This window comes from Podarcis melisellensis, assembly GCF_964234715.1.
Source record: "Podarcis melisellensis genome assembly, chromosome: 5".
Lineage (NCBI taxonomy): Eukaryota > Metazoa > Chordata > Lepidosauria > Squamata > Lacertidae > Podarcis > Podarcis melisellensis.
The window spans coordinates 85,782,078-85,808,395 of NC_138537.1; the positions used below are offsets into that span (position 1 = coordinate 85,782,078).

General features: G+C 42.9%; 1 protein-coding gene and 2 long non-coding RNA genes across 3 annotated transcripts in view; all 3 read right to left on the minus strand.

Moving 5' to 3' along the window:
- Positions 1-3,722: 3,722 nt before the first annotated feature.
- The window catches only part of ANXA7 (annexin A7), a 33,440-nt gene continuing 10,844 nt past the window's right edge, over positions 3,723-26,318 (minus strand). The window contains exons 3-13 of the mRNA XM_081913772.1: positions 24,676-24,898; positions 23,423-23,518; positions 22,074-22,111; positions 13,910-14,012; positions 12,998-13,092; positions 11,875-11,988; positions 10,248-10,418; positions 8,315-8,485; positions 7,913-7,988; positions 7,016-7,128; positions 3,723-4,330 (exon numbers count right to left, since the gene is read on the minus strand). Of these exons, the coding sequence (XP_081769898.1) occupies positions 4,208-4,330; positions 7,016-7,128; positions 7,913-7,988; positions 8,315-8,485; positions 10,248-10,418; positions 11,875-11,988; positions 12,998-13,092; positions 13,910-14,012; positions 22,074-22,111; positions 23,423-23,518; positions 24,676-24,898 (1,323 nt within the window). The 3' untranslated portion in view covers positions 3,723-4,207. The remainder of the gene's footprint in view (positions 4,331-7,015; positions 7,129-7,912; positions 7,989-8,314; positions 8,486-10,247; positions 10,419-11,874; positions 11,989-12,997; positions 13,093-13,909; positions 14,013-22,073; positions 22,112-23,422; positions 23,519-24,675; positions 24,899-26,318) is intronic.
- On the minus strand, positions 5,457-6,856 carry LOC309371257. Its single transcript, XR_014168978.1, has 2 exons — positions 6,325-6,856; positions 5,457-6,288 (listed from the first exon to the last, which is right to left on the minus strand). It is a non-coding gene; the product is annotated as an uncharacterized lncRNA (long non-coding RNA).
- Positions 9,439-9,947, minus strand: LOC309371304. The gene is made up of 2 exons (XR_014169031.1): positions 9,701-9,947; positions 9,439-9,630 (listed from the first exon to the last, which is right to left on the minus strand). It is a non-coding gene; the product is annotated as an uncharacterized lncRNA (long non-coding RNA).

Genomic DNA, 26,318 nt, shown 5'->3' on the forward strand with positions numbered 1-26,318 from the left:
GGTAAGCCCGCAGGTACAATACAAAAGCAGCAAAGAATGTCCACTTTCCAGTGTCTCACGTATACAATCATAAATGTGTATGAAATACAGTGGAACCTCGGTTGTCAAATGTAATATGTTCTGGAAGACTGTTCGACAACCGAGGCTTAATGGGCGGTCAGCAAATCCCATTGAGAAAACCGAGAAACATGCCCCAGAAGCCATTCAGCTTCTGATGCGCTCAAAAACCGAGGTTCCACTGTATATTGAAAGGGGGGGGTCATCTCCTCCTACATCAATTAGACCGTGCAACAAGTATATGCAATTTAACAGCAACGCTGCTCCACAATAAAGGGTGGGGGAGACATGAAGTGGGTGAGTCCTCGGAATGCATGTACATAATGTGGGACAATACTGACTTTTCCCACTTTTCCCACAGGTTTATGTGAAGCTTCCACCTTTCCCAATCTGCTATGCCATTCACTAAAGAGGTGAGAAACAGCAGTGTCTCTTAACTTGTGAGGTGGGTCTGTGGTTGGGGAGATTAAATGGTTAAATATCTGAAATGTTTAACTGCAAGAAAATGCAGTTCCACTCAGCTGCATGTGTTGTGAGTTGACTGAGTGACTTGGCCACAGACTTATTCCATATTAATTTTATACTTTGAGATGTCCATCAAATGACTTATTTACGTGCATTACTTGAGGCACAGCAGCTGTCCTAGAAGTAAGATAAAAAACTGCACACAGTGCAGTTTTGTTTTCTTGGCATAAAATACTGGTTCCTTTTAATGTTTGTGACCTGATGTCTTGAGGATGCCAGAGCAATATAAACTAACAAGGGACAGCCCTGCCACTGTCTTTTAGCATCTTCACATACAGCCCTGAGCACAGACATAATTATTTCCAAATGCTTGTTAAGCATCTTCTCAATTTAGAACTCATTCCAACTGCTGGGAAATACTATTTGTGGTATAAGTCTGATGGATATGTCCAGATTTCACCCTCCCTGCATGGAAGGGCTCCTGTCAGTGAGGCTTTTGATATAGCAGCAGGATCTCACTGGTAGAAGGGAGGTGACTTGCCTGTTTCCAATTCCCTCTGCAGCCTTCACACACTAATCCAGAAGGTGTCTCCATCTTTCAGAGTAGGTTTTTGGAGGCTGCAGGGGAAGTGGAAACTGGGAAATGTCACCGCTGTACTACTTCCAGTGGGACCATTGTGTTCTGGGTAGTTCCCACCAGCAGGAGCAAAGTCTGGAACCAAGCCTACTATTAAAACCTCACATATTATTAAACTTGAAGCAGGCAAACTTTTGGTCTCTTCACTCTCTGCCCCTGCTAATGCAACTATTTCTGTCTGCTTACTGTTGTCTTGCTTTTTTCATCTCGTTCAAACGTACATGGAGTTAAATATTACTAGCCTCTTAACTGTGAAGAACACTGGGTCAACATGGCCTGGGCTGCTGCTCCACAAGCATCTCCTTCACTGAGGTCTTCTCTCAGTGAAGACAACTGGTTTAGTTTTGGGTTATAAAGTTCTATTGTTAAAAATTATATGAGAGTCTGTGCTCTGGTTCCTCACTGCCATAACTGGACTGAGTCCTAGATGTACTGGTACAAACAGTTGTTGGATAGTCTAAATGTTCAACTTTTAAAGCTGTCATTAGCACTGTGTGTTAGTTGAATAGGTGTTTGTTAATTCAATGCTCATTACTACATTGTGGCAAGGGCTTTCCATGTTCACTCAAGCTACAAAATGCTGGGAAATGACCCAGCTTTGTGATTAGTTTCAACTTTCTTTGAGCTGAACGGCTGTCAGAGGCAGAATGTTAGATCCAAGTCCCAGATTTGTCTGTTCATGTTACAGGGGTACGCTAGTAGTACAGCTTAAAAATGTATAGGAATTGGGAGGTAGGTTGAGGCTTCAACCCTGAGGTGTCATCAGTCTGCCAGACTAAATCACTAGTGTCTGTTTCAGCTCAGATTTGTTGTTGTTGTTGTTTAGTCGTTTAGTCGTGTCCGACTCTTCGTGACCCCATGGACCAGAGAACGCCAGGCACCTCTGTCCTCCACTGCTCAGCTCTCAGCTCTGTCCTCCACTGCTCAGCTCAGATTAGGAAACGCTTACTGCATATTATACAGATGAGTCTTTTTTGTATTGAATCACATTGTTAGTACATTTGTGATCTTCACTCTTTTGTTGTTTCTTCAGCTAGCAAGCCTCCTTGTGTATAGTAATATAGAGAGGCGGTATACAAATGAACAGTGAAATGAAATGAAATGAAATACCTCATGCCACTGAACTTTCCTCATATAATCAGGATGCGTAAACCTGAGTGCTGGAGAGGTCAAAAGTTTTGTAGTAAAATTCCTAAATTTGGGCATACAGGGATCTTCCTCTGTAGATAGTGGTGGTATATATTACTTCACTTCAATATGTGCTAAACCAGAGCTTTTCTGCTTGGGGCAGAAGAACCAAGAGGACTCCCAAAGTCTGTCCTGCTGGCACCGCTGTGCTTGAATAGTGAAAATGTTTCTGTCACTAGCAAGTAACAGGGACTTTGACAGCCCAATTAGATGCCTCGCTCAAACACGTAGTAGCATTACTACCATATGAACAGGGTTTTGGTCACTTCATACAGTGGTTGAAGGTCTAGTTAAATCATAATCCTTTTAATGGATTGCTGTTCCATTTTATCAGTAGCTAGTATTTGCATACTTTGAAAACTGGAAGGGTGAAGGATAAAGCCCCGGCTTATGCACTTCAGGTTTCTAAATGAGACTGCAACAATGTGCTGCAGTGCAAAGAGCTGCAGGTTTCAGCTCTTAGTTGTTTTTTAAAATTGTTTTTATTAAAGATTTTCTTGGGTAACAAAAGTACATACATCTCTGTTTTGCATCATACAGTCCTTTCAACAGATCAGTTCTATTCGATGTTGTATACAGTATAAGGTTGTGGGAAGAGAGGTGGGGCGTAGTAAACTTGCATTTTTACAGTGTATGTGCAAGGTTTTTGTGTCAGAGTCACATGCATAGGTTCCCTTTCTATTCATTCATTCGTGTTCATGGGGGCTACTGTAAGTTGCTACAGTAAGTTTTCTTTGTGCATGAAGGGTTGTTGGCTCAAGTTAGCCATGTCAATTTGCATGCTGTTGCTGGGTTCTTGTTGGGCTGTGTGTGTAATACAGCGGTGCCTCGCAAGACGAAATTAATTCGTTCTGCGAGTTTTTTCGTCTTGCGAATTTTTCATCTTGCGAAGCACGGATTCCCTGGGTATTAACGGTTTTAAGAAAAAGGAAACAACTTGCAAGACGTTTTCGTCTTGCGAAGCAAGCCCATAGGGAAATTCGTATTGCGAAGCAAGTCAAAAAACGAAAAACTCTTTCGTCTTGCAAGTTTCTTATCTTATGAGGCATTTGTCTTGCGAGGTACCACTGTAAAGGGGAACCACACTGGGGTGAAGGCATCCTTGTTTATTTGTCCCTGTGCTAGTTTTGGTTTGTTGGTTAGCTTTTCTAGTAAGGCTATTTCCCATACAGTTTGGTACCAGTGCTCCACGTTCACTCCTAACAGCTCCCTCCAGTTTTGATGTTCTTGACTGCTGAGAGTAGGTGGGTTATAAGCTCTTTGTAGTGTGAGTGATTGTCTTGCAAAATGTTCCAGCGGGGATAATTCTGGCATGGCTTCTAGTACTGTTTTGTTATTTTGCATATTTGTTGAAGGTTTCAGCAAGACAGCCATGCATTATTCCAAGATACTTTATTATAGCCTTTTCTCCCCACCCCGGCATGTTCTGAACTGCTACAAACTTTGTACATATAGGAAAAATTTCCTAAGTAGAAAGGACTCTTTCTTGTATGTGTGAAATGCTCACAAGAATAAGGGGTTGTATTCTACTAATGTGGTTCATTAAGTCTACTCTGAGTAATTTAGCTACAATCCAAGGTTATTTAATATTTGTAAATAAGTAATATTGGTTTATATTAATGTATTGAGTATAGCCACAGTAACAAGAAAAAGACACTTCACTACAACTCAAGACAGCAGGTGTCTTATTTTATATTGTAAAGTACATGATGTGCGAAATTAAGGCAATTATATGTGCAAAATAAACGATTCATTAGAAGCATACTTGTTTACATTGTCTAGGATAACTTATGCTCTTATATGCAATGATAGTCATTTGCCCAAGCAGCTCATTTTCCATTTTCTTTGTTTCAGCCTGGTCTATTGACCAACAAGGGCCAAGAGCAGACGCCTGTAATCTCCACTTGTGTCACTTTGTATCATTGTGCCCAAAGTCTTCTGATACATCTGGGTGAACATCTGTTTGATTTGTACAAGATCAATCTGTGCGAAAAGAAACAAAGCAGATGACTGAGAGAAGACACAACTTAATTCAAGAATCCCATTAAACTCAACAGGCAGGTCTAGCGCCACTGAAATTCCAGATGGATTGTGCCCCATTCATCCACACCGGGCATTAAAACTTCAGTGCCAGTTTGATGATGAGGAAGAATTAATTTGACACCAGAAACACAGTCTGCAACATGTTACAAAGCTACTCAAGACATAGGTTTGCCTAGCGATCCAGCCTCTAATACTGCTCTCTATGAACAAGTAAGTAATGCATATATGCTACTCTCTGGTACAGTGGATGATGTGTAATGCAACCTTCATTTCCATAGCAGGGGAGAAGTTCATGTTATTTGTATGCCACCTTTCCTGAAGGCATGGTTTTCACTATGGAAAGATAGCATACAAATAATAACTAGGGCTGGGCAGTGTTACTGTATTTTTCGCCCTATAGGACACACCAGATGATAAAGACGCACCTAGTTTTGGGGGGAGGAAAACAAGAAAAAAAATATTTTGAATCCCAGAAGCCAGAACAGCAAGAGGGATCTGGTTTCTGGGATACCATGTGGCTGTTCTGGCTTCTAGGATAACTGCGCCAATCCTCTTCAGGGCAGAGGGATGAAGGCTTCCCTTGCCCGAAGAGGCAGAGCAGGCGCATCGCTGAAGGGGCGCTGTGCAGAGAGGGAGAACTGCGCAGCGCCCCTTCAAGCGAAGCTGGAGAAGGAACAGAAGGAGACCTCCTCTGGCTTCCAGGCAGGTGCGTGGCTGAAGCCTTTGGAGCACAGCGGGAACTCGTGCTGCGCTCCAAAGACTTCGGGCGGCTATCCCTGAAGCCAGGAGTCTTGCTCTCCCGGCTTCAGCAAAAGGAACCCGAAGCCTTCAGAGCGCAGTGCGAGTTCCCGCTGTGCTCCAAAGGCTTCGGGCGGCCATCCCTGAAGCCTGGAGAGCGAGAGGGGTCGGTGAGACCAACCCCTCTTGCTCTCCAGGCTTCAGTGAAAGCAACGCGAAGCCTCCGGAGGGAGTGCTCCCTCTGCACTTCGGAGGCTTCGTGTTGCTATCACTGAAGCCAAGGAGCCTGCATTCACTCCATAGGACACACAGACATTTCCCCTTAATATTTGGAGGGGAAAAAGTGTGTCCTATAGAGCGAAAAATACAGTACATTTTCAACATTGTGGTGTCTCACCAGCAAGGGGTGAAACCAACCTCAGCTCTCACTGTGGAAGCTGAGGTGCTTTCACCCCAACGCCTGGTGGATGGGAAGGCTCCTACCCCCCAACTGAGCAAGCCCTGGTGTGCCAGCAGCAGGGACCTCTTTTTGGAGGCGTTCTCTGCTGGTGTGGTACCTCTTTCCCCTGGGAGGAAGAGGCAGCAAACTTACCCCCCACCCCGAAGATGGACCAGGCATCAGTAGCCAATTTCACAGAGCCTGTCAGGCTCTGTGCGTTGACTGCCCTTGCCTATGCAGGCAAGCCGCCACTTTCCTTGTGGGGTGGTAACAGACAGCCCACCCTCCCAGACAAAGGCAGCCACGTGCACAGAGCCTGGTCCTCAAGCCATCGGGTGCAAAACCACTGTATCCACGCAGCCTCTGCACCTCCTGGCTGAGCCCATCCAACCCCCTAAGCGGCAGCAGTTGAGGCAACTGCACATAGACTTCACCTGCTGAGGCAAGCCTAACAGAGCCAGGAGAGGTGGGGGTTCCTTTAAACGTCTCTGTTGAGGGGTGCACACCTCAATGGAGAATTGTGACAGAGCCTGTGCCCTTCCCCAGCCAAAATCCTGCCCACATGCAAGCAGGAGTGGGGCTGGGAAGCACTTTAACAGAGCCCCCACCCTACTGCTGGCTTGTGCGGTGTCAGGAGATCTGCAAAACTGCTTGGCGAGGGCAGTGGCGTGCTCAGCCAAGCCGTTTAAAGAAGCACAGGGAGGAACAAGCTGTATTGTGCCTCGCCAATGCAGCTTGTCTCTCCCTCTGCCGGTACGAGGGCACATGGGATGGCAGCTTCACTCAGGAGGTGGCAGTTTCACCCATACCATTGAATGAAGCTGTCATCACGGTCTGCCCCTCCTAGCAGTCCTGGGCAAGATATTGATGTATTGCCAGGCCTAATAACATAACAAAAGCAATCACACACAATAAATAAATACATGAAACAGTACATTGCTTTCATTCTTGCTCCAACCTGTCTTGGCAACTGCAGCTACCCCACCTCATGTTCATAGCCAGTCTTTCTACCTGGAAAGCCTCTAAAGCAATGACTCAATAATGAAGACTGAGGTTGGGGCAACTATCACTGCCAGGAACAATGTGGCACTGAGTCTGCTACCTAAAAGAAGAGTGCTTTCTATCATCTAGATCTGTGCCAGCTCAGGTAACTGGCATCACCGCTAATGGCCTTGAATCTATACAATGTGCCACTTGGGTTGTACAAGTTTAATAAAGAAAGCTGCTTTTAATACCAGAAAAGTTTCAACTATCAATTTGTCAAAAGCTTCTGTCACCTTCCATTGTGCCTGAACAGTAAAAGACCGTATGCATATGCGTTTTAATAAAGGAGCCATTTGACCTCTTTGGAAGTATGGCCAGATGGTGTGTATAATGAACACAAACAAGATTAAATAACTGGCCTTTAATTGCATATTAGGTAAAATTTACACATAATAAATTCTTACCTCGCTGCGAGTGACTATAATTCGAACCAAGGTAGAGTCATCTGTGCCAGCTCCTTTCATGGAATGATAAAGCCTCTCTGCAAAAAAGGCTGGGCGGTTCAGAGCACATTGCACTGCAATAAAACAGTATTATGATCAACTCGGAGTTGACACTGACAGCTCAAAGCCACAAGATTCTAACAGCATCAACCTGCCAGAATCTTTAATCCAAATTGCATTTTTTGTCATTGCATTCCCCTCCAAGTATATTATAACATAAAGACTAAAAAGACCAAGAGTCCAAAAGCATAAAATTAACAATCATGTCCTTAACTAGGTATATTAGATTTAAATGTTGTTAGATCAGTCCTAACTGGTTCTAGGGAGGAAATGGGTGGTGCATCTAAGCCCAGTCTCCAGTGAGGGCTTTCTTTGGAGAGTGTACCTTCTAGTGGAGAGAAAGGATTACTGCACCACCAGCAATCTGAAGCAATGGTACCTTGGTTCTTGAACAGCTTAGTTGTTGAACAAATTGGCTCTTGAACGCCACTAACCCGGACGTAAATGTTCCAGTTTGCGAATGTCTTTTGGAAGCCAATCATCCGACGCGGCTTCCACTTGAGAATCAGAAGCCACGCCTTGGTTTTCAAACTATTTCGGGAGTCGAACGGACTCCCAGAACAGATTAAGTTTGACAACCAAGGTACCACTGTACATCACATGTGCAAATTAAGTAACTGACATCAGTCCTCTTATTTTGCATAAATTATTTTATAGGTCTGGGAAGGGCACTGAAGCCCCAGCTAATGCTCATTAATCAGTGAAGTTTCCAGCACCTAATAGTTGTAGGTGCTTGGTAAATAAATTGTTCAATGAGGTCATTTTTATGGGCAATGAAATGCAGGAAAAGTCCCTTACCGATAGCCTTCAAACCACGTTCTACATTTCCTGAAAACTCCCGGCCAATGCTGCTTAATAAATCTCGGTTAGCAACCTGCAAAAATATAAAATAATAATAATAACAATAATTTTTATTTATACCCCGCCCTCCCCAGCCAAGGCTGGGCTCGAAGCGGCTTACAGGCAATAATATAAACAAGTTGAATGATTACAACTTAAAAACAAAATTAAAATACAACATTAAAATATTGAAACATTAAAATATTAAAATGTAGCCTCATCACAGGAGGAAAAGGAAAGGAAAAAAGAAAGAAGTAGGAAATATTAAGTAGGAAATGTTAATTTTTTTAGCCAAAAAACTGATGAAAGCCAAATCCAGTCCTGTCTAGTCCACACAAATGCCCTCCCCTTCTTGACTACCTGAGAGTAGGCTTCAATTGTGGCTTTCAGCTGGGGAAAGCTTCTAGTTGCCAGGACCATATTGAAGGCAGACTCATCAGTCCCCAGCTTCCCTTCACCAGCTTGGAAAAGGCGCTGGGCATCTTGTTGAGCCTTTTGGTAATCCACAGTTTGATTCTCATCCCGATTACCCTGTAGGAGAGAAAAATATTCATTACTACTATTATATACAGTAAGCCCACAACGTATGCAGGGGTTACATTCCAGGGATCCCAGCAGAAATTGTGTATAGTCAGAACTCATTGGGGTCAATGGCAGGCAGGATTGCCAAGTCTTTTTCCCTGGCTGCCCACCCTCTTTTAATTTACTTTTTTGCCAAGTACACAGGTTAAATGCATGTGAGTTGCAGGCTTACTGTACTAGCCTTGCTTGCAAGTTGCCTTCAACTATTTAAAAATGAAGTATAAGCATGGTGATTCCCTTTTCTCTTTCATTTAGACATAGCAAATCAAATGGCCTCCATTTATGCTTTACAGTATCCTTGCCTGAACACAGGTATGGCTCCACAAATATGCAAAACGAAATGAGCAAACCTAAGATCAACTGTTCAGTCATCTCATAATTTAAATCCTCTAGAGGACAAGGCAAGATTGCCCCCCCCCCGTTTAATTTATATTTAAAGCCACTGGTAACTGTGACCAGGGAGAAATTAGAAATTAATACTTGCACATTACAGTGGTAGCTAAATTAAGCAGAGCCACAGTGTAAGATAAATATTACTAACATGACCAAACTATTTTATCTTTCTATCAGTTAACAACAGACTAGTCCAATACTTTTATTTTCATCAACAATGACAATCACTTAGGGAAGAAATTTAAACTGAGCTGGAAAGACAGACTAGTTTCAAACTTTCTTGGCACTGTAAGATTGTAAGCATTGAAATGAACCAATTTTGTTCCCAGAAAGAGGATGGGGGAACCTGCAGCTCTCTAAATGTTGCTGGACTAAACCTCCCATCATCAGTGACCCATGCGGACTAGAGCTGGAGTCCTTCATCATCTGGAAGACCACAGGATCCGTCACCCCCACCAGAGAGCAAGATATGAAAGAATGGCAGCACATTAATAAATGTGCCTTTAAAAAAAAAATTCAATACAATGTGCAAAAAGAGGAGGCCTGGTCCATGATCTGTGCCTGTATCAACACATTAACAGGCTGAACTGGTTAGGAGAGATGTATTCCAAATCAGAGTTTTGGTTTGGGCAAGATGGAACAGGTCTATTTGACGCAGTACTTTGGTTGCATCTAAGAGAAAAAAAATTGTCCAAGGCATCCTGTTTTTGAGTGCCATGCTCACACATGAGATCACAGCCTGATACACAACATTGCCGTGCACCAAAACACACGTTTTTGGGCACCATGTTTTTGTGTGTGGGCCAAATGACTCGTGCAGGAGCGCAGCCCAGAAGACACACATCCTGGTTTTTGTGCTGGGACATATTGAAGGGTATGGTGGCACCATTCACATAACAAAAACTACCACATTTTCAAAAGTAGGTCTGTGACTTGGATTTTGAAAAATGGGGGTCCACAATACTAAGCTAATTGGGAGCTACTGATCTATTGTGTCTGTTTTATTCAATAATATTATTCCTCAGTAATAGGTCTCCTTCAGAGCTGGATGTCACATTGATTGGGTCCTAGAGGGTCATGATAAGTCAAAACGATTTACTTCAAGAGATAGGTATCTGAAATCTCCATCTGATACAAAAAGCCTAGTCCTATCATCAAATCCTATTTCATACAAGGAATGGTACCTAACCCAGGATACATTTCAAAAGGGGTGGAAAACTTACAGCTGGAACTGTACTTGGCGCAAACTAGATACTTATATGGTGGCCTTGTTATCGAGAACAAGGTAAACATAAATGTAACAGAAGGTTCATCCTACCTGGCACATAGATACAAGTAATCGTTCAAAGTGTCCTGACGTATCGGACCGAATATCATGCTCGATATCTCTTCCAAATTCATTGTTGTAACATCTGACAATTTCTCGAATCTCCTGGTTTGTCCTTGTACACAGAATCTCAATCAGCACATTCTCCTGTGTGCCTGCACCCTGCAGGCAGAGAAACAAAGCACTACAGACATTACCTCAATGCAGGCTGCTCGGAGAGCTGACCAGATCATCTAATTGTTTTATTACATTAGAAAGAAGATTGATCACTTTTTTGTACTGTAGGAACATCTGAGCCATATTGCTTCATTCAACTAGATCATGTTGCAAGCCATTGTGCATCTTTCAGCTCATGCAAAAAAAACCTACCCAACAAACTTGCTTCATTTAGCAACCAGCTACCGATAGTTCCCAAGGTTTGTTACAGAAGAAAAGTATTATAATCTAAGAGCATAATCCAGTGATGATCTCACTGGAAATGAACAGGATGCAGGCACAAGCACGGGCAAACATGACTTGGGTCTATGCGTTAGTAAAATTCAGCTGGCTACAACCAGGGAACTGTGTCTATAGGGCATTTGTCACTTGTATCTCTAACACATACATATTTCCATATCTGGGTATATATAGAAGTCATGCAGCCAGAAATGTAAGGAGCTTGAGCAAGGACACCAATCAATCCTTCAGTTATTCAGAACATAGAAGGCCTTCTCCATTGTTAGGGATCGGTACCATGTACATATAAATTACGCTTGGGCACTGCTATGCTCTTTGCGCAGGTTTCATTCATTGTCAGTGGAGCAATATTTTCAACTAGACTGTAGCTTAAATTCACAGAGTGAGCATTCCTCCCTCCCTCTTGAAGTACTCCCACAGTTGTCTTACAGGTATTTCTGCATCTAGATCAATCATAGTCACCCAGCCCTGCTACTGGTGACAAGCCAGCGCTGCATATCTGACTTGTTGGCTGAGGATGACAGAAGCATCACTCTCCTTCTGTATGCCTGACATTAAAAGTTTCTCTCACCTGCCTCCCCACTCCAGCTCTTGCCACTCCCAACCTGCCTTTCTGGAGAACTGAAGGGGGCTGAGGAGAAAACCAGGAGTGGATTCCAATGGATTTGGGGGTGGGGGTGCAGGGTGTTAATTTGATGGTTTATTTGTTTCTGCCAAGCACAAGGTGTTCCTGGATTGCACATGTGCCCCATTCCTCCAACAGGGTGGGGGGTGGAATAAAGAACTGGGAGAGGGAAGAACAATCATCTCTGACTCTGACTGAAAGCCAAATGAATAAGAAAACAAGTGGGGTTCTGTGCGTAGCACAAAAGAATATGCAAAACAGAGGACCATGGTTAATTTTGCAAGAAAGGCATTGGGGCCTATTTTTATGAGAGATTTGCCGTAATTTTGAGAGAGTGGGAGCAGGTTGCATTTGTCTATGAATATTCTGGAAATGTACACTGTATATATTCCTTAATTTTAAAAACTATTAACACAATTTTCACCTTTATTACTGAAAATAAATTTTGAAATGACTTTGATCTAGTTGAGCATTTGCAGTCCTTTACAGTTAATGTGATCATTTTACATGAAAATAAATGCCAGTGAAAAATCATACCTTCATGGCATGCCGCAAACTCCAAGCATCATAGTAGGTACTTGGCATGAACAGTGCAAGGATCAGCTCTTCCATATTTCCACTTAGCTCCGACTTCAGGTCTTTAATTAAATCCTGTCCAATTACAAAGTGGTATCAGAAAGACATACATTCATAAAATATGCATGTGCACACAGACTGAAAATGTACAGTTCAGCTGCTGGCAAATCAATGTTTACTGAAGTCTAGTGAGACATAATTTCAAGACAGAAAATGAAGGCAGCAATCATGATAAATCAATTTAAAACTTCTTTTAAACTAGGGGACCATAACACAGGCAGCCATTTTAGAATAAATTACTATTTTATTTTATACAGCAGAATGCAAAAGAGTTGGTGTGTTGTAGACATGTGCCTTGTATGTCAATACTAGTACAGTGGTGCCCCGCAAGACGAACACCCCGCAAGACGGAAAACCCCCTAGACGAAAGGTTTTCCGTTTTGGAGGCGCTTCGCAAAACGAATTTCCCTATGGGGTTGCTTCACAAGACGAAAAAAATCTTGCGTCCCCCCGCGGGCTTTTTTCACCCTTTTCTTAAGCCGGTAAGCCGCTTATCAGCTGTTCCGCTGATAAGCCGCTTAACAGCTGATCGCTGGAAGCTGCTTGGCAGCTGTAGCGCTAATCCGCTAAGCTGTCAATGGGCTTGCTTCGCAAGACGAAAAAACTGCTAGACGAAGAGAATCGCGGAACGAATTCTTTTCATCTAGCGAGGCACCACTGTACCTCAACAAGGCCCATACTGACTTTTTATGTCAAAGAGCTATTTGGAATCTTCTATGATAGGAGAAGCCGCTGTCTGAAATAGGTTACATCACTCAGGACATACTGAACATGAAGCTACTGTCAACAATTCACTGTTACACATTATACTAGTAAAGCACAGCCAGAGGCTATGTCCACTCCTAGCTTTCTTGAAAACCACTACAGGGGGAGGGTCCAGTATTTGACAAAATAAAGAAATGAAGTTAAATTACAGGCCTCACTCTGCTCACGACAGTTAAGCACAGAAGCTGTCCATATGCTGTACCAGCTGCTGATTTGCTTTTCATTATTATGACTAAAACAAAATCACCAGCAATCATACCTTGCCATACATGGTCTTGAAAGCAGCCTTAATTTGCTGTCTCTGACTATTGGAGCGGTTGGACACAACATCAATGATTGCCTGTTCATCCGTTCCTAGGGAGCAAGAAGGCAACTCAGTGTAGTCTCGTATCAAGCCATTTCATCCCTTTTATTCTACACCCCAAGGTGTACATCGGGCAAAAACACTGCTTTAGTACAGAGACTTTGCAAACTGCTCACATTCATAGATTTCCTGTACAAAATGAAACTAGCACTTCACTGCAGAGTTTGAATGCAGTGAGATAGGCTTGCTTAAAGCAGGTATTTAGCAATGCACAATATAGGGAAAAGATTTCAAACCCGGGAACATCTGACAAAAGCTCTGGGGTAGAATCCAACTTGGTGGAAATGGACTTCTCTTATACAATGGAAATTCACCCTCCTCTCCTCCCACCTGCAGCCACCAAATCAGGCACCACCAAAATCTGCCCTGGACAGTGTTGGATACACTTTAAACAAGGGAGTTCCCTCCCAAGGACAGTCTTGAGGAGCATCTAGTGCCCTGCATATTGTGCAATACTCTTTCATGGTTATGATTCTTCATGCCCCGCTCTACAGACCCATCTATCCCAAGTCTTGCTGCTCTTTTTCACTGTTGCCCGTATTTCTATTTTTAAAAATCCAAAATGGAAACCGAGCCATGGAAAGAGGAAGCCATGTTGAAAAAAATATTCCATATAAACAATTCAGGTTGTAGAGTGAAAGGCTGATTTGCACCCCAAGTTATGTTAAAGTCTATGGTTAAAATATATACAAGTGTTGGAAGGATCTAGTGAGAGACGTGCAGGATTAAGGTAGAGAAGAGAGTTTGGTTTCTGGGCCTACACAAGTTTAAACACAAACACTGTATGAAACACAAAACCGCTCTTACCAAACCCTTTCATAGCCTTGCGCAGAATTTCTGCATCCCGCCCTGCATCAAAGTTCGGAGCTGGTCGAATTGTGCCTTGCATATGTTGAGTCATGGCTGCAGGCTGAGATTGAGAAATCTGTTTTACCATGTTATTGATCCATGTGAAATGCTTATTCAATCTCAACAATGAATTCTTAGGCATCAGTACTTTAGAGGGAAAGGAGAGACATCCTAAGCAGTCGGGAGGCCAATATATTCCAGATGAACAGAATCGGTTTACTAATATGATGGGGCACCTGTCGTCGGTTCAAGCCTTTATAAGTATTTGCAGGAAATTTCCCCAGCAATCAATTTCAGGCTGGAGGACACATCTCCTCCCTTAGCATTCAGAGTTAAAACAGAAACACAGAGAGGGAGAGGTAGGCTTGAGGCGAAGAGAGGGAGAAGGAGAGAACAACTGAAGATGCAGCTGCAGGAAAAACTCCACAGCATTTGGGGCTTTCAACAGGAACACGGGCACAGGAAGAGAATGTAAGAACCTACTAAGGATTTTTAGAGCCTATTGGATCAGGCCAATGGCCCATCTAGACCGGCATCCTGTTCTCATAGTGCCCAAACAGATGCCTGTGGGAAGTTTGCAAGCCCAACAGCCTTCTCCACTCCTGCGGTTTCCAGCAACTGGTATTCAGAAGCATACAGCCTCTGACTGTGGAGGCAGAACACATGCATCATGGCTAATGTTGATATCCTTAATGGATTTGTCTAACCCTCTTTTAAAGCAGCTGACTCAACGATAAGTAGGAGGGTGGCAATCCCTCACTCCCTTGGGAGTCAAAGGAAAGTTTACTGGGTGAGGCAAGAGGCAACAGCACTGCCTGTGTCAACTGTGTACAGGGGCCAGTCTAAGAGAAGGAAGGAGGAGGAATCTGAGCACAAGGAGGTGGTAGAAGAAGCCCCTAGGAGGGTCCTGTGAGGAACTGGGATCCTGAATTCTGAGAACGAGGGCTCACTATGTCTACTCCAAAGCAAGAGTGGCCTGAACCTCAAGGGAAACCACCCTGTTGTGAAGTGTAACTTTTGCCAAAATCTATTATGTTCCAAGGTACCACACTGGAATCATCAAGGCTGCAATTCTCAAAACATGGCAGGCCTTTACAAATGGCTAGTGCAGAAGGGTTTTATCAGCATTTAATTTAAAAGCAGATTTAAAAAAACTAATATCAAACTTTCCCCTCTATTTAAATATTACTATTTTGACAATTATTATTATTTGCCCCCAGCTCTTTCTTTTACATGGAAGGCTACAGCTCAAGCTTGCCCAAGCGATCTTCTCCTTGCGTACTCCAATTCATCTACCATCCTTCCCGATTCATGATAACAAGTTTATTCAAAATCAGACAAGCAAAATCATTATAAGTTCCTCTCCAAACCATAATTGGAAACCCATTTCAAATCATGGTTTCCAATTCAGGCCTGGAGGCAAAATATGCAGCAACTATGGTTTGCCACATATGGATGACAAACTATGGTTATCACAAAACAAGGAAGGGAGGTAGGTAATTTGACACACACTGGAATTATGGCTTGCGTACGCCTGAGCTGAGATTCCACAACCTCCCCTAGAAAGTTTTTCGCACACTTTCATTAAGCATACCTTTTTGTAGTTTATTTTTTTTTATATAATTTTTATTAGGTTTACAATATACAAAATTCAAATTCCAAATACATGTTTCCATAAATCTAGTGGACTCCCCCCATCTTCCGGACCCTGCATTCTCTGTAAAACCAAAACCTCAGCAATTTGTTGACTTATTTTAAACATAATAATATATCTTCCATTTTATCGTGATATCTGGTCTCTAAACATTTCAATCCGAATCCATTAATTTTTAGTTTCAACACAATAAAATTATTTCATTACACCATTTCTGTCTTGTTGTGCCTTATTTACCAATTCAAAAATTTACCGATACTGAAGCTATAATTTCCTAGAAAGAAGCATTTTTTAACATTCATACAACTTATGCTTTTTCAAATAGTCCTTAAATTTTTCCCAAACTTCCTCCGTTTCTTCTTCTCCCGAGTCTCAAATTCTGCCAGTCATTTCAGCCAGTTCCATATAATCCATCAGCTGCGTCTGCCATTCTTCCAGTGTGGGTAGATTTTGTGTCTTCCAGTGCTTTGCCATCAAGATCCTTGCTGCTGTAGTAGCGTACATAAAGAAAGTTCTATCTTTCTTAGCCACCCTCTGGTCTACCATGCCCAGGAGGAAGGCCTCCGGTTTCTTAGGTAAGGTGAGTCTAAGCACCTTTTTTAGTTCATTATGTATCATCTCCCAGAAGGCCTTCACCTTCGGGCAGGTCCACCAGAGGTGTAGAAATGTCCCTTCCTCCTCTTTACATTTCCAACATTTATTATCAGACAGGTGATATATCTTTGCAAGCTTGACTGGGGTCATGTACCACCGGTATGTCATTTTCATAATATTTTCCTTCAAGGCACTACATGCCGTGAATTTCATTCCGGTGTTCCATAACCTTTCCCAGTCTTCAAACATAATGTTGTGCCCCAAGTCCTGCGCCCACTTTATCATGGGGGATTTAACAATCTCATCCTGTGTATTCCATTTAAGCAGCAAGTTGTACATTCTCGAAATTAACTTAGATTTTGGCTCAAGCAACTCTGTCTCTAGTTTCGATTTTTCCTCCTGGAAACCCACTTTTTTGTCCGCTTTAAAAACTTCCTGGATTTGAGCATAATGCAACCAATCTCGCACCTTGTTTTTTAACTTTTCCATACTCTGCAACCTCCATTTTTCTCCAATTTTTTCAATTATTTCCCAATATTTAGGCCAATGGGCCTCCATATTGAGTCTTTTACGTGCTTTGGCCTCCATCGGTGAGAGCCACCTCGGAGTTTTACTCTCCAATAAGTCTTTATATTTTGACCAGACCATAAAAATTGCCCTTCTGACAATATGGTTTTTGAACGATTTATGAACTTTAACCTTGTCGTACCACAAATATGCATGCCACCCAAAAGCATTATCAAATCCCTCCAGGTCGAGGACATCGGTGTTCTCCAACAAAATCCAATCCTTCAACCAGCAGAGGGCTGCAGATTCATAATATAACTTCAGGTCCGGCAGGGCAAACCCCCCTCTTTCTTTCGCATCTGTTAGTATTTTAAACTTTATTCGGGGCTTTTTGCCCTGCCAGACAAATTTAGATATATCCCTCTGCCATTTTCCAAAACATTCCACCTTATCCACGATCTGGAGGGCCTGAAACAAAAATAGCATTTTCGGCAAAACATTCATCTTTATAGCAGCTATTCTGCCCATCAAGGAAAGTTTCAGTCTTGACCATGTTTCCAAGTCTCTTTTGATCTCTGACCAACATTTCTCATAATTGTCCTTAAACAAATTCAAATTTTTGGAGGTCAGGTGCACCCCTAAGTACTTTACTTTTTTAACCACATTTAGTTCTGTTTCTTTTCTGAACTCCTCTATTTCAGTAGTTGTCAAGTTTTTTGCTAAAACTTTAGTTTTTTGTTTATTCAGCTTGAATCCCGCCACCCGACCAAAGTCAGAAATTAATTCTAACGCTCTTTTAGTACTAGAGGCTGGCTCCTGTAATGTTAATACCAAGTCATCTGCAAAAGCTTTCAGTTTATATTGTTTCTCTCCGACCACAATTCCCTGTGTCAACCGGTCATTTCTAATCATGTTCAATAGCACCTCCAGGACTGAAATAAACAACAGAGGAGATAGGGGGCACCCCTGTCGTGTCCCTTTTTCAATTTTGAACTCCTCTGTCACCACGTTGTTTACTATCAATTTAGCTTTTTGTTCTGAATAAATTGCTTCTATTCCATTTTCAAACCCCCGCCCTACTCCCATCCTTTCCAAATTTTTCTTCATAAACATCCAAGAAATGTTGTCAAAGGCTTTCTCCGCATCAATAAAGATCAACACCGCTCTTGTATTTGAGTTAATCTGTAAAAATTCCAAAATGTCAATGATGTTTCTTGTGTTGTCAAATAAATGTCTGCCAGGGAGAAAGCCTGCTTGGTCCTTATGAATCACTTCATTTAATACTTTCTTAAACCTGCTTGCCAGAATGTCTGCAAAGATTTTGTAATCCACATTTAGGAGTGAGATAGGATGGTAGTTTTTGAGTTGAGTTTTTTCAGTTTCTGATTTTGGTATCAACGTGATGAAAGCTTCTTTCCACGTTTCCGGTGCCTTCCTCCCCTCCATAATCTGGTTACAAACTTCCAACAATGGTTGTATCAATGAATCCTTCAATGCCTTATAATATTTGGAAGTAAGTCCATCAGGTCCCGGAGACTTGCCCAGTTGGAGGTTCTGAATGGCGCATTCAATTTCTTGGATTGTAATATTACAGTTCAGGGTTGCTCTCATTTCCTGGGGTATTTTTTGTAATCCATTAGTTGTGACAAATTGGTCCACCTCCGAGCCTTTTTGTGGCCTTTGTGAGTAAAGTTCTTTGAAATATCTCTGGAAACACTTTCTAATTTCCTCGGGTTTCTGAACCATTCTCCCTTCAATCTCTAGATTTGTAACTGTATTAAGCTTTTGTCTCTTTTTCAACTGCCAAGCCAACAACTTCCCGCACTTATTAGCAGATTCAAAGGATCTTTGTTTCATTTGTTTAATTTTCCATTCCACCTCTTGATTTATCAGTTTCGAATATTGTGCCTGGAAAAACTTCACTTCTCTCAATACTTCCTTTGATTTAGGCCTGGATCTCAGTTTTTTCTCTCCTTCTCTTATTTTCTCCAAAATCTTCTCCTTCTTTTCATTCCAGAGCCTTTTTTTAATCGTGTTCTGCTGTATTAGAAACCCTCTCATAACTGCTTTACTTGCGTCCCAGATTGTTCTTTTTTCCACATTTGTCTTTAAGTTTATTTCAAAATAGTCCTTTAAAACTTTTTGGGCCTTCTTAACAATCTCCTGATCTCTTAACAAAGCGTCATTCATTCTCCATCTGAAAGATCCGGTTGTATTTAATCTCAATTCCATTCTCAAAGCGTTGTGGTCGGAGCAGGTTTTTGGGCAGATTTCCACTTTTCTGGTCTTAGGTGCCAGCCCTCTAGTTATCCATATTTGGTCGATTCGCGTCCATGTCATGTGGGCCTCAGAAAAGAAAGTTCCTTCCTTCCCTAGAGGGTTCTTGATCCTCCATATGTCAATCAAATCCAAATTGTCAGTCATTTCGAAAAAAGTTTTTGGTAGTCTGCCGTCTTTCGTTATATTAGCACTTTGCGACTTATCCATATTCACTGAGGCGACTCCGTTCATATCTCCCAACATGATAATGTTGTTGTAATCCAAATAGTCCAGCATAGTCTCATGCAGCTTCTTGAAAAATTCCGATTTTCCATCATTTGGGGCGTATATTCCTAGAATTAAAAACTTTTCTCCTTGTGTCTGAATTTCAATTGCCAAAATTCTACCCTGTTCATCTTTAAATACGAATTTTGGTGACAAGTTCTCCTTTGCATATATCACCACTCCTCTTTTCTTAACTTTGTCCGATGAGATAAATTCTTGGCCTAGCCTTTTGTTAATTAACACTTTCCTGTGGAGTCTTGTCACATGTGTTTCTTGCAGGCAAATAATGTCCAATTGTTCTTTTTTCAAAATATGAAATACTTTTCTCCGTTTTTCTGGAGAATTCCCGCCATTTATATTCCAACTAAGAAGCTGTAGAGACATCCTGGTCTACTTCTTAAGTATCACAGTTGGGTATCTAATTTGTCCTCCGTTCCCGAAGGCTGTGGTGCCGGTCCGCCTCCAGATGGTACGGGTCTTGGTGGTGATCCCGGTGGTGGAGGCCAAGAATCTACAGCTCTCTTTTGGAGGTCCTCCTCGTTGTCGTGTAGGAACTTCTGGTGGTCCTCTGATGTTTTAATTCTTACCTTCTTTCCTTTATAGGTGAATGATAAACCTTGAGGAAATTCCCACCTGTAAGGGATTGCGTTGTACCTTAACAGTTTAGCCAAGTCTGTATATGAAGCTCTAAGGTCCAACAGATATTTAGGAATGTCTCTATAAATTTCTGCCCTTTTGCCTTCAACTTCCAGAGATTTTTTAAAATGTTGGCCTAGTATCTTGTCTCTTTCCTCTCTTGTTCTCAAACAAACCAAACAGTCTCTGGACTTGTCTTTCTTAACCGATCTTCCCAATCTGAAGGCCGTCACAATTTTGAAGTCTTTATCTTCCTCAACCCCCCAAAATTTAGAAAACAACTGTGTCAAAAATTCCTCTAGGTTGCCCTGCTCCAGCTCTGGGACGGCCCTCAGCCTAAGATTACATTCCTTACTTTTCAGTTCCACCATTGACAGGTAGGCTTGCTGTTCTCCTACCCGTCTTTTCAGAGGTCTTACTTCCCCTTTGATCTCCTCCACCTTTTTGCACGCTTGCTCAGCTTTTTGATTGGCTTCCGCAGCTAATTTGTAGTTCTCCACCGTAGCTCCTTGCAATTTCTCAATAGCCTGAGTATGCTGGGAAACCTGATCTGTTAACTTACTGATAGTAGATGTAGCTCTGTCAATTTTAGATGACTGATCGTCCACCTTCTTATTCAAAAGTGCCAGTTGTTCCAAAATTTGTTTCAAGACTGGATCAGTTCCTCCAGTTGCCATATCTTCTGTTGCAAGCGTTTCAACTTCTTCCTCCTGCGCCGTCAGCACAGTTGGTACCGAGGATCTGCGTTGATGAGTCAACGTTGTTTGAACAAGCTGCCCAGCTCTCTTATCTTTTTTCTTTTCTTTAGCTTCCTCAGCCAAGGCTTCCTTAGCTTTAGATGCTCTTGTTTTCCCTGGGCCACTCATTCCCCAGCTGCCTCTGTTCAAGGTCAAATAGTCTTTCAATCCATGAGAAAGGCAAGTCCAGAATGTAAACAATTAAACCACAAAAAATCCCAATAAGGTACAGTTCCCAGACCTCTATGCCTCCGCAAATCCGCTAGGGGGGGTTTTCAAAAGAAAGAAAGTTTCTTTTCCACCATCAAAGTTCCTATTTCAACTTTTATAGTCCCCAAGTTCGAAAAGGAGGCTTTCAGATAGTTCTGTTTCAAAATAGTGCCACAAGGTAGCAGAAAGGTTCCAATATCAGTATTAAAGCGATAGTGTATCCATCAATGCAACAATTTGTACTTAAGAAAAAGTTTCAGCAGCCTGACAGTACTCCTTTGCAACACTGGCAGTCCGATAGCTCGGTTATCCCTTCAATTCCACGTCACTTCACAATAGGAGGAAGATTCCTTAGCGCAGTAAACCAAAAGATTTAATCCTTCAATCTTTTTGATTTCTAAAAGAACACAGTCTGTTAATGCCCCTTCATACTAATTTCAAAGTCTCTTTTGAGCGCTTCAGCCCACATCGGGTTCTTTGCTTTGCTCTGATTAGCAGGACCGGGAGACGGACTTCCTGTTACTCGCCTCCCGTTTTCAGCCGAATTAAATAAATTTGAGTCAATCTTTAGTACCCCTTACTCACGGGCAAATTGCAGCCAATTCCGATGATTTTCAAGAAGAAAGGTCGACGCTCATCAGCAACAGCAGCGCGGCTTCACTTCCGCGAAAAGAGCGATGAACTCACAGCGCCGCTCCCCCTTTCACGTTCCGGAGCCTCTTACGAGGTCCCTTCCTCGTTTCTGGGGGGGCTTCTGGCACCCGCCGAGTCCCACGGCCGCAGGCTCGCTCTGCCAACGGTTTGTCTTAATGGGTCTCCGCTTTGCCGCAGCGGACGACCCTTTTTCGCGGAGCCCCTCTTCACACGGTAAAGAGGACCGCCATTGCCGTTTTGCGCCGCCTCCGGAAGTCCGCCGCCTCCGTAGTTTAAACTGGTTCTATTTGTCCACCCAGAGCTCTTGCAACAACCTAGCCAATACAACACTAAGTTTACTTAGCTTGATTTCCCTCAAAAGGAAAGCTTGCCCCCTAAGACTGAAGGACTCAGTTATTCTCTGGCTTCTCAATCCAAACTCCAAGAGGTGTATTCAAATATGCTGCATACACAAGTGAGTAGTTTTCTATACTGATCTGCAGAACTGGACCACAACATTTTTTTCTTTGTCAAAACAATTTGCATTCCCCACCATGATCAAATAAAACCAACAACATTGTCCCATTTTATAATACAAATGACATACCTGAGGTGGTGTTGGAGTTGGTCCACCTGGATACCCAGCTTAAGAAAAATAGAAAATTGAAATAAGATTTTATTGTTGCCATGCTGTGTGCATAAAATATCATCACAGCAAAATGTGAAGTCTGCTACTGATTCATGCACTGGTTTTCAGCTAATATTTCCTCATGCAGAACAGGGAGAACTTCAGGACTTGCAAAGCAGCCTGCAGGCTTCACAGTGACATGAGCACCCACCAAACTGTGTCACTTTCAATCACATTTCGGATTTCTGTCTCTTTCCTTGCATCTCCTGCTCCCTTCAGGGAGCTGTGCATGGAAGAAATACTTGCTGGATGCAAAGCTGACCATTAAAACACTATCACTTGCAGCCTGGAACTCCCTATCTTTATTTCCAAGGTCCTTTCTGACACAAGGTAAGGAAGTGGGACTTCAGTAAGGCACAGTGCAGATGTGGCATTAACAGCAGGATAACCAAGATGAGGAGGAATGCCACAAATTCACAGGTTCCCTCTCGCTTTTTTGCACCAATTTCCCCCCTCCTTTTCCTGGTTAGTATTTACTAGGGTGTCATGTCATATCTGCATTGCCACTGAGCAGATTAACATTAACGAGAGGAGCCAACTACAGCAGCATCCATGCAATCCAGGATCATGGAGGACCACTAGTGGACTCACAAGCCAGCTGGGGCTGTGCATAGATGCTGTTTCTGTGAATCACTGTCCCCACATGGGATTATACATGAGGCCGGTGCAAGAGCTGCAGGCATTTGTCTGTCTCGAGAGACTATGAAGTACGCTTCTGGGGTTGAAGTCAAACTACTGGAGAATCACAGCACCTGCTGTGGCTGCAGAGACTGGTAGTTCATAGCTGTTGCCTCTCACATTGTTTCTGGTATGTTAGCAACATCGAAGTGACCTCTCTGAGGCAGAGGCCTGGGCGGTGTGTATGGAGGTCCTGGGCTTCCTAGATGACAAGAACTGCCGCCCCGCCCCACGGCGTCTAGGATGTGGCCCCAAGGAAAGCAGAGCAATACATTTGGCACCAGCTTGGCTGCAGGAGTTGCCAGAAGGAGGTGTACAAGGCCCCATCCAACCATCTTAGGGACTTCATTTCAAATTTGCATAGGGTTTCTTCCTTGGCCTTTTCTTCTCCTGAAGATGTCCCACAAGGCAGTGGGTAACAGTACTTAACTACTATTTTGTGTTTCAGCAGTGGAATACAGACTTACAGTAAGACTTACAGATACAGGTTTGCTTCACTAGTCTCATATTTTACAGGTGCATTCCACCTCTAAACCCATAAACAGAATGATTTATCCTTTCCATATCCAATCACAATAGTCGTTCAATACCTGGTACTTGTGCTGGTCCACCTCCCATATAATTTTGGGTTGGAGGCTGCGGATAGCCATAGCCAGAACCATTTGAAGGTACTCCAAACCCAGCGCCTGGAATAAATACATTTAAAAAAATAATTAAAAAATCTGATACCATGCAAGCGCAACCAAAATATTTCAATCACAAAGTACAAAACATATAGTTAATACATCAATTTAAAGAGCTAGAAAATGCTCAGTTGATTTAATGTCTGTTTGAAAACCTATATTACTTGTGCTCACTACCAGAATCCTAATAATTTTTTCACCTTTATATTAGGTAAGGAACTTTCCCAAATGAATCAGGCAGCTCACTGCATGCTATGGGCAGAGGGGGGTGGGGGCAAGTTAAAGAATCATTCAGCAGACACTGCAGAGTTAAGGCTAGCTGTTTCAAGGGCCAGCCTTATCCACACTTTCCTGAGCACCTTTCTTTGTTTTTGCTCTAGAGCTTTCACCACGAAAAGCTGGTCTTTAAAGCTGAATCAGAGCAAATGGCAATCCTCAGAAAACCCAAATTGCCATTTGCTCAAATTCAGCTTTAAAGAGTAGATTGTTGCAGGGAAAGCTCCCGGGGGGAGTGGGGTGGCACACTCAGACACATGGACTGTGCCTGGAGAGAGCAAAGGAAAGGTATGTCTGGATAAGCCAACCCTTGTCTGAAGCTTACCTATTCCTTAACATGGTTCTGGTTTTATAGTAGGTTTTTAAAAAGTCATTCATGTGGGGCCAATGGTGGCAAGTATGCAGTAAGCTAACACTATGTGGGATTGGGGCTGGTGTGTGGCCTTGAATAGTCACTCTCAGTTACGCAGTGTCCTTCCCTACCCTGTTTAGTGCCTGATTGGAAGACAAATGGGAGCTGAGCATTTACCTTTGCCCTTTTCATCTAAGCTTCTCTGACCTTTCTGAAACACAGAGAACATAACCAGCACTTCACTGAGAGCATTGATTCATTTCTTGCTTAGGGTTTAGTATGAAGTTGTCCCGTTAGTCAAGGACTTCCTCTTCCTCATGCCTACCCTCCGCAAGCCCATTCCACAACCTTCCAGAGCAGATCTGGAGAGTGTGGGGATAGATGGGTAGAAAAAGAAGCCCTGCTGCACAGGTTGAGGGTCCTGCATTAACAGGATGGTTTTGCTGGGTACAACCTTGTATTTCTTAAGCCACCAAACAGAGGCATTCAACTACAGCAGAGATAAGCAGCCAACAGTGTTTCAGCACATTACCTCCAGGATAAGTTGGCATTCCACCAGGCTGAGGAGCCCCAGGGTATCCAGCAGGCGCAGGGGGGTACCCACCAGGTGCGGGTGGGTATCCTGTAGCCCCTGGGAAGCCACCAGCTGGTGGAGCAGCAGGATATGCACCACCTCCCATAGGTGGGAAGCCTCCAGGAGCAGCAGGGTAAGTATATTGACCAGCAGGTGGGTACGTAGACTCTTGCCCTGTAGGCTAAACACAAGCAGTACATCAAGAGTTAACGCAGTTGAGAAAGAAAGACCTAGAGAAAGTCACAGAAAATTGAAAATCTATACTGAGGCTCTCACTTCAGCTCCACCACTTGCTGGATTAAAGAAAACAACTCTGCTGTACTTAAAAGAAACAAAAACCCACACATGGAACAAATATGCTTGCCTAATACATACAGTGCAAACCTGACCATTAAAACAGTTAATGCAATAAATTTTGGGGGGACAGGGGTGTGGGGGAATTCCCTGGCGGGTGTGGGGAATTCCCTGGTCCTGAATGGGGTAACTGTGCCCTTGAAGGACCAGGTGCGCAGCCTGGGAGTCATTTTGGACTCACAGTTGTCCATGGAGGCACAGGTTAATTCTGTGTCCAGGGCAGCTGTCTACCAGCTCCATCTGGTACGCAGGCTAAGACCCTACCTGTCTCACCAGAGTGGTGCATGCTCTGGTTATCTCCCGCTTGGACTACTGCAATGTGCTCTACATGGGGCTACCTTTGAAGGTGACCCGGAAACTGCAATTAATTCAGAATGCGGCAGCTAGACTGGTGACTAGGAGTGGCCGCCAAGACCACATAACACCGGTTCTGATAGATCTGCATTGGCTCCCAGTACGTTTCCGAGCACAATTCAAAGTGTTGGTGCTGACCTTTAAAGCCCTAAACGGTCTTGGTCCTGTATACCTGAAGGAGCGTCTCCACCCCCATCGTTCAGCCCAGACACTGAGATCCAGCGCCGAGGGCCTTCTGGCGGTTCCCTCATTGCGAGAAGTAAGGTTACAGGGAACCAGCCAGAGGGCCTTCTCGGTAGTGGCGCCTGCCCTGTGGAACGCCCTCCCAGCAGATGTCAAGGCAATGAACAACTATTTTACTTTTAAAAGACAACTGAAGGCAGTCCTCTTTAGGGAAGTTTTTAATGTCTAATGCTGTATTGTTTTTAATATTCAGTTGGAAGCCGCCCAGAGTGGCTGGGGAAACCCAGCCAGATGGGTGGGGTATAAATAATAAATTATTATTATTATTATTATTATTATTATTAATGTAAAGTAAAATGTAAATGTAAAATTCAAAATGCATTTGCTAGGACCAGAGACAGGTTTCAATCTTGGAGTCCTCTTATGTACTCAAAGCATACATTTCAGAATAACTTCTGCAAAATGTATGCATGCATGTAACTAAGACAAGTTTTCATCAAGAAGATGGAACAGTATCTATTCTACAGAAAGCAACATCAGTAGTGACATCCTCTCAACTGCAGTTGTTTAATCCACTTCTTGAAGAGGTTTGAAAGTGGGGCGTATTTGATTTATATGGTCTATTTAGTTCCATTTATGGTCTATAAGTAAGCCAATATCTCCCTTGTTAATTTGTAGTGTCCTCAATAGATGTTTATAAAACTATTTGT